This window comes from Dasypus novemcinctus, chromosome 12, assembly GCF_030445035.2.
Source record: "Dasypus novemcinctus isolate mDasNov1 chromosome 12, mDasNov1.1.hap2, whole genome shotgun sequence".
In the NCBI taxonomy this organism is placed as follows: Eukaryota; Metazoa; Chordata; class Mammalia; order Cingulata; family Dasypodidae; genus Dasypus; species Dasypus novemcinctus.
Genome location: NC_080684.1, coordinates 21,707,950 through 21,722,888, shown reverse-complemented (window position 1 = coordinate 21,722,888; position 14,939 = coordinate 21,707,950). Strand labels below are relative to the sequence as shown.

Genomic DNA, 14,939 nt, shown 5'->3' with positions numbered 1-14,939 from the left:
ATATACCCATAACCTGGGCAATGATTCTAAGTCTTTTTTTTTTTTTTTTTAAGGAGGTACTAGGGATTGAACTCGGGATCTCATATATGGGAAGCAAGCACTCAACCATTGAGCTTGAGCTACAACCATTTCCCAAGGATTATGTCTTGTTGTTGTTGTTGCTGTTTTAGAAGGTAGCAGGGACTGTTGAACCTGGGACCTCATACATGGGAAGCAGGTGCTAAAATCCCTGAGCTACACAGGCTTCCCACGAAGTAGTCTTTTAAAGCCAGCCTGGCCCTTGTAGAGATAGAGTTAGTGAGAAAAACTAAGAGGAGAGTATGGAGCAGTCCTCCCACCCAGCCCAAGTTACCTTTCTATGTAGATATTAGTGCTCTACTATAACATTTAACATTCTCTTTTCTTCCTTTTTTTTTCAAGGTAAAGTCAAAATCCCAAGGTCCACAGAAGGTTCTCAAAGTAACTTTTTTTTCTGATGGGAAGCTATGGAAATGGGTATTGGCAAGAAAAGCATTATCTGATGTATTTCATGTTTTGTTTTGTTATTATACCAACTTGAGCTAAAAGGAGGATTTCCATATTACCCTAGACAACTGAAGAGAGTACAGTTATATTAGTAAAGGAATTTGAAAAGGAGAATAGATTTCAGAGAAGGTAACCATAAGAGCAAAACCCAGCAATACTTCTACTCTTCATTCATGGGAAATACCACACTCTTCAAGAACGTAGCTCAGAAAAACGTCAGCAATGAAAATGAATAAATGAGGGTGTCCCAAAGAATATTCATGTGTTATATCTACGATGGTACTTCCTAATGTTTTGGTTTTGTGGTTTAAATGTCACAGAGATAATAACATTACAAAGGAGATATTTATGTTTATAAATGTAGTGGCTCACTAAGGATGGTACAGTTAAAAAGCTTTTCACCTTCTTCTGAATATGAGGTGAAAAACTACTAGGAAATGAAACCCTTGATTAGAATAAATTTTACTTTAATAAAGCAGAAAGAAGAGGTAAGAAAGATAAGAAGCAGAAGCCAGAATTACTGGTAAAGTCCAATGCATCAATCAGCTACTTGCATACTAACTTGATGTGAGAGAGACATCATCTGTCTTGATAAAGAAAAAACAACTCCTTAGTTTCCTTATGCTTTATAAAGAACAGAAGGCATCAGATAGAAAGGTTTCTTTGTCAAGTTCCCAAGATGAGGCAATACACAGACCTAGGGAAATAAACTCTTTTAAGAAAGAATCAGATGTAAAGATAAAGAATATATATAAAACACTGCCCAAGGTTTGCCAGAGTTATGTTTCCTAATAGGCTACACATCGCAAATTATACATGATTAGGTATATATATATGAATCTAACATAATTCTGAACGTGGAATATAAACCTTAATACATGGCATGACAGCTATAAAAATTTTCCAGGCTAAACTAAATACTATAACTGCCTCTATTGTAATAAATTTTAACTAAAATTAAATTTTAAAAAAAAGTTTGAATTTTGTCATTTTAAGGGGAAAAGTTTGTTTAGGAAACTGACTTATCTTCCACAGAGGATTTCTTATCTTCACTCTAAAATAAGCAGCAGACTTAAACCTGCTATGTTTAGATGATTAAACCAGGTATTTATTAAAAAAAAGACCTTAGGGTCCTCAAGGACTTCCCTATAGTTAAGGAACACTCTTCAGCAGTAAGGGGTATGAAAAATTAGCATTATGAGACGAGTGATCCTTCTGAAATGAAGGATTTGATTTGATCTTAAGGATGAAAACTCATTCCCTAATCTCTAGGTTAGGTTCCTTCCAAAGTATACATCACAGAGCAAAGAGAACATGCAGTCGTTCATTTTAGAAGTCCTAGAAAAGCTAGGTCTGATAAGCCAACCTCATTTTACCACCCACCTCCCAGTTTTATGCAGACACATCTCCCTGGCACACACACACATTTTCACTCCTATGAGTACTTTACTATATCCTCCTATTTGATGATATGCCACAGTTCTTTTTCCATTCTCTATTTGAATCCATGAGGAAACTAGTGACCTTCTCTTTTCTGCTAGTCTGGGAAAGCATACCATTTCCTGTTTTATACATTACAAACTAATAAAAATGTGTGGAAGGCTCACAGAAATCAGATAAGTAAAAGGAATGGGAAATTATCTGGTGTCTGACTGAGGCCTGATCCCCAGCAGCCTTTACTGAAGGGTCATCAGCACCACAATCACTTCATTTATAAGATGCTTCCCAAACACATAAAATATTTCTGGTGCTGTGCAGTGTGACCTTGGTACAAAGTAGTGGCCTCCAGGTTCAAATCATGGCTCTAGTACACACTACGTGTGACTTGGACAAGTTACTTAATCCAGCTGAGCCTTAGTTTCATCATTTGTAAAAATTTTAATATCCACATCCGGGGCCTGTGAGGATCAAATGAGATAATCTATAAAAGATACCTCAGAACTAGGGATGATCCCCAGTGAGACTTTATATGCAACATGACACGTGATTCCAGATGCACATAAATATGGGATCATAGTACAGGAATGCAAAGATACTATGAACAGCTCCTCTCAGCAATAAACCTAGGTTTAATATCATTATAACCTTGCTACCCAACTTGCTCTTTCCAGTCAAGCCCGAAGGTAAATTCTGCTCTTCCATTCAGAGCCAGTAAGGGGAAGAGTAAAGTAGAAGAGTGTATCTCCCTTTTAACTAATTGGATTTTGGCCAAATGAAGACATCAGTCAGTGCCCAACCCCCAGAAGTGAAGACAGTTCTCCAGACCAAGAAGTAGGAACAGGCAAGCACCCAGCCCAGGGCCCACTGTACGTAAACAGAACTCTTTAAAGTCTCTATGTTTCATTTGTAAGAGGTAAGGGACACTGTCCCTTCAGCTCCAGACTGCAAAGCCCTGGGCTACAAGGCCAAATAAAAAGGGTACTTTTCTCTCAGTCCCAATCAAAGAGTTACTACCCTGTAGGTCTGCAACAAGGTTTTAACAGAAAAAGGCTGACAATGCACAGTGTTGAAGTAAATATTACAGATTTCAGCACTGCTGCAGGTGCCTAATACTCAGGCCTTTGAATACCCCAAAAAAGACAAGGTATATTACATTAATGCCCTCAAGTAGGACACCTTGTTATCCCTGCAGCTCTTTGGTTTTCATGCCAGATAGTACACCAAGATTCCACAAATGAGGAGTTTGCTGTATTTTTTTTTGGTAAGGGGTGGGAAGAAATTCACAAGTGTTTCTCTTCACTAGATAGCAAAGGCAACTTTAGTAAATAAATCATACCACTACATTTTAGCTTTATAATTGTGAATGTTATATAAACTCTGAAATCACCCACCATACGCTAATATATTCAATACAAAAACTGCCTCATTCCTGCCCCACACCCTGGGAAATTTCCAAAAGTTTTCACTGCCCCCAGTTCCTGATGCTGCAAGCAAGGACACTGACTTTACCCCCCAAAAACCCCTTCCCTGGCTAAACTCTCTTCCTGTACCAATACAGCGTTGTAAGGGTCAAGCCACAAAACTGAGATGCCCTCTTCTTCAGTCAGTATAGTTTATTCTAATGGTCCCAAGTAACAGAATTTCCTGTGAAAGTATGACTCAGACAAACTACAGCCTGGAATGACTGAAGCTCATTCTCTCTCAAAGTGTCCTCTCCTTACCCTTCCCTGGTCAGGATTCCAAGCCAGGCAGGATGAAGATTCTGAAAGAAGGAAGATTATACTAAGGGAGACAATTGCCTTGTCCAGACTGCACAGCAGAATGCAAAAATGATTCCTCTTCTGTCTTTATTTCTTCTGAAGTACATATGTTCCATAGCATCAATAGAATATTAAGTTCTACCATTATATCTCCAGTATTGAATTTAGTGCCAAGCAAATACAAAACCAAAGGAAATATTTGCTGACCCCACTGCCTTATAAATGAGTAAATCTACCTTTTTTTTACCACTACCAGCTTACCAGTTCAACCTACTATTCTCAGAATTAAAATTTAGCCTCATTCACGGACATGTAAATTCCTAGAGAGAAGAAAGGCCCCAAATTTTCACATATTTTAAACAGCCTTCCCTTGCAGAGAGTAAAAGGCTAGAAACAAAGAAGTACTGAGAATGGAACCGGCAATAAATTTGAGCTCTAAATTAGTAAAATGCTCTGCTTAATTCAACTGAGCAATTGAGGTACACATTAGGTTTTAAAATATTTGTTGACTGAGTAAAGAAACCACATAGCAACCTAACCATAGGCTAAATTTTCTGCCACAGCTCTGGTCAATTCACTGTCAAATCACTGGGAATACTTCTGAAACTGCAAGACACTAAAAGCCACTCTCCAGGGGTTATAACAAAGGTTATTATATTTCCCTCTTTCAGCTTTGTTTCTCAGAATTTCAGGCCTAACCATTAAGGACACCACCCTTTTCTCCAAGAAGATATCCACCCCTATCCTCACCCTCTAAAAACTGAGCTGAGTAGACAGATTAAGGACCTGTTAGTGAGGGAGGTTATGGAGGGTCCAATTCCAGAAAACCAAAAGTACTGAGATCACCTTATCTCTTAAGAAGACTCATTTTACCTTATTTTGATGAATTTTTGGTAAAGTCACATACCTTTCCAGTCTGTAAAATCCCATTAGTAATTATTCCTTATAACTAGGGGAAGCACAAAATCACTCAGTCAATGCTACTTTTACAGCCAGTGACCCAGTCCAAGAACAATTTTTAGAGTTCTTCAAAGAAGACAGGCTGTTTTGTAGCATATTATACATTTCAAAATTATGCAGACTGACAGGCTGGTGAAACATGTCCTTCTGACCCACGTGCAACAATGGTCAGAAAGTATTAATCTTTCTCATCTCATCTGAGGACAACCATATCTCACGGGGAAAAAAAAAATCAGGAAGATTATTTGTCCTAGAAATACCTCGAGTTTCATACTTCACTCTGTGTTCTAGGACATAAAAACCTGGCCATTATTGCCTTACTTTACACATCCCACACAATGCCAAACCTCACACCTATTATTGACTAACTTACATCTTGTTCTGACATAAAAAGAATATTGTTGCTTGACAACTGACCTCCTCAGAGGTGACAAGAAAGGTCAAGCAGCCGAGACAGTCAGTAACCCTAACACACTTTGCTTCTCTCTTGGCAACACCTGATTCCAGAACCACAAGACTGCAAGATGAGCCTCTCAGGGTGTTCTAGATTTCTGACTAGCTCTGAGGTCAGCCCACACAGTTCTCCAGGCACCTCAAATTTTTTCCTTCAGGGAGTTTTTTGTTTTGTTTTATAGGTCTAGTCAAGATTAAGAAATTCACTTCTCTGGTATAAAAATGCAGCCATTTACAAGAAGGCCATGAAAGACTGGCTTCATATCAAATGAAGTCAATATCTACTTTCTTAAAACCAGCTTCTATTTCCTTTAAAGAGTTTAAAGAAAAAAGGGTGGTCCTTTCTCCTTTCCTCACTCTTTTAATCCCTAACAGGGAAAAACAAGTTACTATTCTGTCAGGTCCCAATTTAGGTAAGCAAAGGTTGAGAAAGAAAGGGGAACTTATAATCAGCAGAGAATCAACCCTGTATCAAAAGGCAACTCAAAGGACCCAACCAACCAGAGGAGCAAGAAAAGGACCATAGATTCATAAAGACTTGTTTTTACTATTTTCAGAATATCAACAACACTAACATCCCCAGTGAAATGAGCAATGATGCTATCTTAACAATGAGAATGTCTGTATCACACAATGATATTTGTCTATCTGTTCCTATTCTGGACCTTTAGTCTAGGGATCTACACCCAAGAGAGTGGTCTGTGCTTGGAAAATACTGAAAGGATGATTTAAATGCCAGGCTTACGCAGTTTTCAAGCTAGTCCAAATGAATCACTACCTCATCTCTCAAAATCTAAAATTCTGCGGCCAACTCGCTGTCGCTAAGCAAAAGGCCTTGGGACAAAGTAAGTACACCATCACTGTACGTTCTAACAGAAATCTCCTGGAGTTAGATGAGAGAAAGAGAAAATCTGGACACACGATTTTACACAGAACACAGGAAAAGCTTAATCTGCTCTCCAAGAAGACTAGTAAGAGGGAAGATGTCTTTTACAGATTTAAGGGTAAGTCATATGATAACAAACACTCCTAATTAGTTGGTTCTTCAGAAGGTAGAACCTTCCACCTAAGTCAATTAACAGGCTTCCCAGATTTAGGACTAGGATCATCATTGAGGAACAATCCCACTACCCTCACACAAATCCCACTCATAGTTAATCTTCCTCCATCTCTCAGAATTTACCCTTTTTTTTTAACCTCAAAGCTCACATGCTCAGGTGCTCTGCAATTCAGAAACTGCTATGCTTAAGATGATTCTAAGCAGGACCCCAAGACGGCACTCTTATGCCACAAAAGATCCCGAGCGTTCCTGGCAGTCGTGTATGCTGAGGGAATTTTCATCACTTTGTACAGAGACTGTAGCCCTGCTGGTGAAAACTGAATTTGCTTCTCTATGACCTCTAGCTCAAGGGAAAAAAAAAAAAATCCAGACAGGGAGACAGAGATGCTGGGAGGGGGATCAGAATCAGTGAGTCAACCGCAGTGACTACTTCCAGTTGACGAATGAAGTTGACCGAAAAAAAAAAAAAGTCCAACGAAAGGTAGACAGGATCCAAGCGTGCCCAGAAGGCCTCAGAAAATGAAACTAAACCTGATTAAAATGGACATTTCAAAACAACAAGAGACGCAGCAGCGAATGCACAGCTGCCATTTCCCGGCCACTTCCTGCGGGAGGCTGGGGGAGGGGCCGTTTGTGTACAGATGGAGGGGGGAGCTATCCCCCCATCGACCCCCGAAAGATGCAAATCCCTCACGCCAATAAACCCTACAAAGGCTGAGTGCTATCGGCATTGCTCTCCTCTGAAAACTGGCAACACCAGGAAAGAAAGGGATGATGAGAGAGCATCTTTTCTGCCACGGAAATGGGGATCCCCTCAGTGAGGGATCCCCTCGGAAAGGGATCCCTCTTTATTCTTCCCTTCAGCCTCAAAAGCCTGTTCCAAATCCGGACGCCTCAGCATCAGCTTTATCAACTCCCGGTCCCGGAGTGCGGGACGCGCCGGCTCTCGCCAAGCGCAGCACCGGCCAGGGAAGGCCTCTCTCTCGCTCACCACGCTCGAAGGGAACGAGCGCGCCCGCAAGGGAGACACCCTCAGGCGCCCCACTCCCCACAAACCGAGCGTTTAACCCTCCCAGGGAACCCGTCGCTTTCGGGCAATCCCCACCCCCACCGGAGGAGGTGGAGCCCCTCCCGGGGATTCCACCCCGCGTCCTCCACAGAAGTCATCTCCACCAGCCAGGCAGCTTCTCCGCCTACTCGTCGTCGCGCCGCCGCCGCCGCCGCCACCGGGAGCCCCCACAGCTCCTCCCGCCCCCGGCGCCCCGTCACCAGCCCTCAGCAGACCCACCAGCACCAGCACCCTCCGCCCCCCGGCTCCCGGGACAGGGAGACTCCCGCCCGCCGCTGGGTCTTAACTGAAAATAAGCCGCAGGCGGTGTTCCAGCCGGCTCGGGAGCCCCTGTTCCCTGAGGGAAACCTCCGATGAAAGCGGGGCTCCCTCCCCTCAGGTCCCCGGGACAGACCTCCACCGACCTGAGGCGGCAGCGTCCAGTCCGGCTCGGGGCTCGTCTCTCCCCGGGGGGCGGTCAGTTCACATGGCCACGCTCTGGGAGCCAGGAGAGGAGGGGACGCCCGCGGGGGAAGGGGCTCAGGGTCCGGGAAGGGGGAGGGGGGACGCGGCTCAACCGCGGGGACCAAGCAGAGCCAACATGGCCGGCAGGGAGGAGGGAGCCGGAGCCGGAGGGGGCGGGGAAGCTGCGGCCCGGAGAGCCGCCCTCTGCTGCCTCGGCGGCCGGGTCCTAGCGCCCAGCGTTCCGGCTCCTCGACCCGGATCTGGGTCCTAGCGCCACGGCGTCTCTGCCACTCTGGCCCCCTTGCCCACCTGGCAGCTCCCTCTGCACCTGCCTCTCATTGTGGGCAGTGGTCCGTCTTCACACAGGCCATGCTGAAAGCCATGCATGGCCTCAAGGTTACCCTAAAAGACCAGGCCAAATTTCTGGGCCCAAAGACATGTGCCATTCCCCCAAAGGGAGAGGGGTACGGCAGACAGGACTCTGGGAGATAATTTCGGGGTGGGGGACAGTTTATCCCCCAGGCTGGGAAAGTGGAAAAGCAGAAGTGAGAAAGCGGAAAGCGGTAAGATTAGTCAGGACTCGATTCAGTCCTGATAAATGGATGGAGCCAGGCAGCGAGCCTGCGATTTCTGCTGCCCACTCACCTCTGTCCCGGGGGAGGGAAGCCTGGTCCTGTCTGGATCACCACTTTCCAAGGGACATCTGCAGGGCCCTGGGCGTTAGGAAGATTCCTGTGAGTAGGGAAAGAAAGCTTGGCTCTGGGACCGAACAGCAAAGACTCAAGTCTAGCCAAAACAAGACCTGAGCGACAGGAGATAGAGGGGAAAGTGGCCCCAATAAGATGCCCCAAATGTCCACCCATGCTTCTGGAGGCTTTAGTTGCAGTACTTTTTCTAATAGGGTCATATGTGATAGGGCTATACGACTCTGAAACTTCTGAAAACAGTAAAGGAAAATCAGGCAGGGGCCAGAGTTTGGCTGTCACCTACAATGTCTATTACCTACAGATCCCCAGGATATAAGTGCCATATGTTAGAGCTTAGAAAATTTCTAGTTCAACCTTCTCTTGTTTGTCATACAAAGAAATTAGGCCTAGAGAGTGACTGACCTGTTCAAGGTCAAAGAGTGGATAAAAATGTGACTAGAAACCAGGTTTCCATTCCTTGCAACTTAACAGGTCTCAATATAATTCCCATTCAATTCAGTGCAGTGCAGTTGGACAAAACATTGCCCAAACTATGCAAAGCTCAAGCTGAATATTCTGGCAGAGCAACAAAGCCTGGATGAGAATTTCAGGCAGATGGGGGTGGGATGGGTGGTGATCAATAAACACCCTTTCCTCTGGAGATGTGGGAAGGAAATAGATCTGAAGACTGGGTGGAGACAGGGCAGAGAAAGGCCGAAGCCTTCAGTCTAAATTGGATTACTCCACAGAGGGATAGGTTCTTCCTAAGTTTGGGGGACAGACTCCACTCCCCTGCTACAATTGCTCAATATCTTCAGCAAAAATGAGCAAAGGGTGTAGGCCAGAGAGACAAAACTAAGAGGGAAAGGTTTTCTTTTCTTATACTAAGATTTCCTTTTCTTATACTATACTTTTCTTTTCTTATACTAAGATTTCCAGGGGAAGCATACATGTAGAGAAAGCAAAACCCATCTCTCCTCCCTGTCAGAATGAAAGATTTATAGGTCACCTTGGAGGAAAAATAAAGACCTTCAACAGCCTGCTAATCTCAATTCCCAGGGTGAATAGGGGTCATGCTCACGGGAGCAGGATCTTCCTTCTGGAGAAAGGAGGGATCTAGTGAACCTCTGCTAAGGAAGGCCCTCTCCCATCCCCAAAATAAAAAATAAAAGGCAGATGGAAGAGAGAACAGGGCATAGAACTGGTTCCTGAAGGGCAGGAGGAGAGAGCCGGTACCCAATGTTTTTCTCTTTTCCCCCTCGCAAGGAGAATCTTCCTACCCCACCCCCACCCCTGTCCCCAATCGCAGGGCGGGCTGGTGGGATACGGGGCAGGCAGGGGAGGAGCTTGTGCCAGTCAGACGGGCGTAGCCACGCCCCTACCCCCACCCCCCTACGCGCACACACCCACCGGCTGACTCCACTCTGCTCCGGAAGAGCCGGTTACTCCTGTGCCCCATAGACTACCCCCACCCCTTCCGAGCCCCAGGCCTTGTCTCCAGGGCAACCCCTAGGACTATTCCAGCCAGAAGAGGGTCATCTGGGATTAGAAAAGAAATTGGGCCTGGATCTGTTCTTCCCATCTGCATCAGAATCATCTTCATCCCTGAATGAGACCTCTCCTCATGCCATTTAAACAGGGATCTCCCCTGCTCTTTGAGGAAAGATGAGTGGGGGTACCAGTCCGCCCAACAGCTGGGTGTTTACTTATCGGAACCCACCTCAGGCAGCAGCTGTGCTTCTCCCTCTAGCCAGACAACAGAGGGTAGACTGACCCCACATGTCCCCAAACATTCCTCAGTCCCATCAGATGTGGCCACTCACCTCTCTCTCTGCCTCCTTCCCACCCACCCCCAGGAACCTACTAGAAAGGGAAAGGGACAAATGGTCATTTTTCAGCAACTTGTGAGAAGGGTACCTAGGGGATAGACTGAATCTTTCAAGCCAGGCCAGTGGGTGGGTAATGAGGAAAACAAGGAGGGAGAAATTAGCACCTGCTCCCCTTTCTCACCCTCTCTGTGTTCCTGCTGCACCACCCTGACTCTGGGGTCAGCTGCCACAGTGCCTGGCTCCACTCTGGAGCCAGATGGCAGGGCCTGGGAGGAAGAAGAGAAAGAGAGAGAGAAAGGGGATTCATTTGCATCCCTCTCCCTCTCTCCTTTTCCTCGTCCAGACACTCCCGGCATCCAAAGCCAAACACCACTGCTGACCACCGTGTCCTCCCCACAGCTCCCTCCTCAGCCCCATCAAACAAGACTCAGAAGGGGATAAAGAAAATCCCGACCATGTGTCTCCTAATTCTGAAAGTGGATGGTGGAAAATGAGAGCACAAGAAGAGAAGGAGCAGAGTTAGGGGCACAGCTAGACTTGGAGAAAGGAGAAAGGAAATCCTCGACGGAGAACCTCTCCTCCCACTCTAACGCCCATCCCCACCCTTCCCCCAGCCTGAATGGATCATATTATTAATAAAATGTACTAGAGAGATTATCCTCAGCCCTGTAACCATTCCAAAAGGTCCCTGTACCCTTCCCTCCTCAGGTTAGTGCAAAACAGTCTCCTCCTTCAATACATTTTAGGTAGGCTAGGTTCTTCATCTAAAGGGCCCTAATCCCTCCCTCTCCCCTCCAAGGGTATATGCCCCCTTAGATTCACATCCAAGTCTGTTTCTGAACGCCCCTAATAAGCTTCTCCCGGGTGGTCCAAGGAGAGGATGGAGAAAGCCCAAATTTCCTTGGGGGTGGGGATCCCTTTACATCTGAATAGAGAAAGCTGGGCTTCGTGGCCTCCTCCACCTCCAGCGCCCTAGAGACTTAGCCCCAGTTCTACAGTACAATCTCCTCCAAACGGCCCCTAAAAGCCAGAATCACAAGCTTCTGGTCGAGACATCCCCCGTCCCACTCTGGCTGGGCCGGCCCACTCCAGGCCCAAGAAGGCCCTTCCCGGCAGGGCTCGGTTGGTGGGTGCTGAGGTCAAATTTCGGGAGAAGTGGAGTGGAGCTGGGGCTACGGAAAACCTTTAGATGGGACTTAGTTGAACTTGGGCTGGGCGGAACGCGGCCGGAAAGTGATCGTAGTTTACGCAGGGCCCCCCTTACTACCGGGAAGGAGGGGAGTTGGGGTGGCGGTTACTCCTCCTCCCATTGGAGGTTAGGATGGCGTGGGAAAGCGCTGGTTCCAGAGGGGAGGAGGCGAAACCCAGACCGCGGGAGATTTTTCTGGCGAGGGGGAGGGGGGATCCAGAGCAGAGAACAGGAGGGGTACCCGGGCGAGATCGCGGAGAGGCGTGAGAAGCCCCCGAATTCCGGTCACAGAGGACGCGGGGAAACCCGCGAGGAGAGAGTGCGGAGGAGCGAGAAAAGGCAGCTCCGGGCGGGGAGAGGGTCGGATCCTGAATGCCGGCAGGGGACCGCGGAGGCGGCCCGCTCGCGGACCTCGGGGGCGGCGGTGGGTGCTGGGCCTCACCTGGAGCAGGGCCGGGCCGCGGGCGGGCGGCGGTGACGGCGCAGGTGGCCGAGCCGGGCGGCGGCGGCGGCGCCTCCTCCCCCAGCCCCGGGCCCGCGGCGGCGGCGGAGGAGGGCGGGGGGAGAGGTGGCGCTTAAAGGGGCAGGAGCTGCCGGGGTGAGGACGGGCGCTCGGGAAGGACTATCATGAAGGATCCGCTGGGGGAGGGGGAAGCGGGTGGCGTCTCCTAGAGGCCAGAACCAGGAAGGATCCCAGATAGAGGAAGAGAACCGATCCCAGGAAGGGACAGAAACTTCTGCGGTGGCGTGGAGGTGGGTCCGTGATCCCTGGGCACCGGCAAAGACTTCTTCACAAAGGAGCCCTGAGAAGGCGGTGAGGGCCACAAGGACGCCACTGAGGGCATGGGGTGCCGGAGAGGGAACTCGAGGCCAAGTCTGCTGTGGGCCAGGCACGGTGTCTTACTAGGTGAACAGGTTCCCCGTGTTTCAGCTCCTCAGAGTCCCAACTCTGCGGCTGTGGAAAAGCACGGCTTCCTGCCCCAAACACTGCCCAGGTTTAAAAGCCTCTGGAATCGGGAAGCCACGAAAGCTAAGACCTCCGTGTCCTCTCAACCTCGATCCTACCTCTCACTCAGTGACTTCACAGATTGTAGTGTGGGGGGCCGCCGAGAGGAGACCTAGTGAGGCTAATGGGGAACCGTGAGAATCGGCTCTATACCAGTTCGATTTTCCCCCAACCACCGCCACCTTTGCAGCAACCTCTGGGGCAACAGGAAGCAGCTGCTCAGTGCAGCCCCCACCTGGCCGCGGTCGGGTGGGGGAGGAGAGAAGTCAGGGACTTAAAAGGCCCTAGGAGAAAATGGGGGGGAGGAGAGGCACCTTCAAGACCTTCGAACAAGATCAAAAGTGGGCTTTACTTTTGGGGAGGGAGCTAGCAGTGAATACTGTAAAATATTATTTAGGATTTCAGCAGCATAAACAGAAAGGTGCCAGGGGCAACCCATGCCCCTTCCTTTGAGCTCATGCTTGCCTATGCTCACTATCCCCTGGTTGGCAGCCTTACTAGCTGAACCCTGTGTCCCCTATAGCCCCATTTCCCCTCCTTCACCCCCCAAAAGAGCAAAGGTTAGGCCCCACCCCTGCTGAGTCAGCCCGGGAGGGAGCCAGGCATCCCTCAGGCCTTCCCCTGGTGGGCAGGCCCCTTACTCACCCATGTCAGGCCGGCGGGGCTCCAGGACTGAGACCACCCTGCTCCTCGCTGTTGTTGGTTCCCCCTTCACGTGAAGGCTGGCGTTAGATCCTCCCAAACTGAGCTGAGAACTAGCAAAAATCAAAAAGCCAATGTGTGCTTCCTGCGAACCACAGTCTGAACTGCTGTAGGGTGATGTCCCTGTGTGACAGACTGGTGGGGGGGGCGGGGGGAGGGGGAGGCGGGGCTTTCTCTGGGTGGAGGAGGGAGGAGGAGGAGAGGACAGAGCAGACCAGGAGAAATATGGAGGAAGGTTAGATCTGTGTTGACACTCCAGTGGTGTGGTTGAAGAAGAGGGCGGTAAAGGGGGAAGGAAATAAATAGTTGCAGCTAGTGAGACGGTGAAGGTTCTTGATAACTGCAGAAGGATGTGAGTGTGTGGGAGGAAGTGGTGGAGGGATGCAACCGGATCACAATTCCCAGGTCTGCCTCTGGGTGATGTAGGAAAACAAAGCAGAAAGGGTTGACCCATACAATACCCAGAGTCCAGAGTCCATATCAAAGGAAGTGCCCCCACCTCCATAACTCAGCATTTCATAAAATCCATACTTTTCTATGAGCAAACACCCAGGCACAGGCGGCTCAGGGGCTCCACCTTCTGTCTATATCATGACACAGGAGAGACTGGTGCCAAGGCTGTCAGCAGCAGACAGAAGGAAGCTTGGAGGCCCCTACTCCACCCCTGGCGCCTCTCCCAAGGCCCCTCCCTAACCTTCAGCCCCTAGGGGCCTCTGAATTGGGAGCTCAGCTTGTCTCCGCCCTGCTTCCACCCAGCCAGAGCTTGAATGCCTCAGGGGGTGGAGCTTACAAACGCAGGCTCCTCCTCAGGACAAAAGCCTCAGCTCGTTTGTAAACAGTCATTAGCTGAGAACCACATCCCAGCAAATGGCCTGAGTGGATTTCAAAATGGTGATATCAGAGCTCTTGCAGTCCCCAGTCCTCCCACCAGAGGGCAGTAGGATGCCTGTGCTCCTAAGCACACTGGAGGGATCCCAAATTCAACCTTGCACTACAGAAAGCTTGCCCTTGTTTTAAATGGAAAAGGGGTTTCTCCTAAGCCTGCACTTTAATGGACTAGAATGAGATGGAATGGACCTAATCCCATTTCAGAAGCCAATTCCAGCAACCCTGAAAATTGCTATTCTCCTGTAGATTACTGTCTTCCCAGAAATTAAGGGATCCTAACAGAGCTCAAGCTAGGCCTCAAGGAATCACAAACATGCCAGTATAAGCAGCTCAAAATATAAATCAAGAGGTAGTACCGGGGAAGCAGACTTGGCCCAGTGGTTAGGGAGTCCGTCTACCACATGGGAGGTCCGCGGTTCAAACCCTGGGCCTCCTTGACCTGTATGCAGTTGGCCCACGCGCAGTGATGTGCCCAAGGAGTGCCGTGCCATGCCAGGATGTCCCTGCATAGGGGAGCCCCACACGCAAGGAGTGCACCCCATGAGAGCCACCCAGCACTCAACAAAGTTCAGTCTGCCCAAGAATGGCGCCGCACACACGGAGAGCTAACACAAGATGACGCAACAAAAACAAGATTCCCATGCCACTGACAATAACAGAAGCGGACAAAGAAAAACACACAGCAATTAGAGAACAGACACCTGGGAAGGGGGAAGGGGAAATAAAATCTGAAGGAAAAAAAAAAGAGGTACTACTAACACTTTTTGGAGAATTTAAGATTTAGATTGAAAAAATAGAAACTTTTTACTCATCTTTAAACAAATCAGTACTGATTTTTCAAAATGTACCTCATCACCATTTCCTAAAAACTTAATTCATTTAACCCACTTATTAACCCTAACCCCAAACATGTCTTGGAACAGTAGCT

The 14,939-nt window shown here is 48.2% G+C and overlaps 1 protein-coding gene across 8 annotated transcripts in view; it reads right to left on the bottom strand.

Annotated features, from left to right (window-relative positions):
- BAZ2A (bromodomain adjacent to zinc finger domain 2A) overlaps window positions 1-13,904 on the bottom strand; it is a 34,093-nt gene extending 20,189 nt beyond the window's left edge. Inside the window, exons 1-2 of one of the 8 annotated variants that reach the window (XM_071218817.1) lie at window positions 13,818-13,904; window positions 13,067-13,176 (exon numbers count right to left, since the gene is read on the bottom strand). In XM_071218817.1, coding sequence (XP_071074918.1) covers window positions 13,067-13,070 — 4 coding nt within the window. In that variant the 5' untranslated portion in view covers window positions 13,071-13,176; window positions 13,818-13,904. Of the gene's footprint in view, window positions 1-7,671; window positions 7,915-8,356; window positions 8,444-11,857; window positions 12,054-13,066; window positions 13,261-13,817 lie in introns of those variants that run through there. The other 7 variants (XM_004466139.5, XM_058307946.2, XM_004466140.5 and 4 more) reach the window with 7 other exon arrangements.
- Window positions 13,905-14,939: the final 1,035 nt, after the last annotated feature.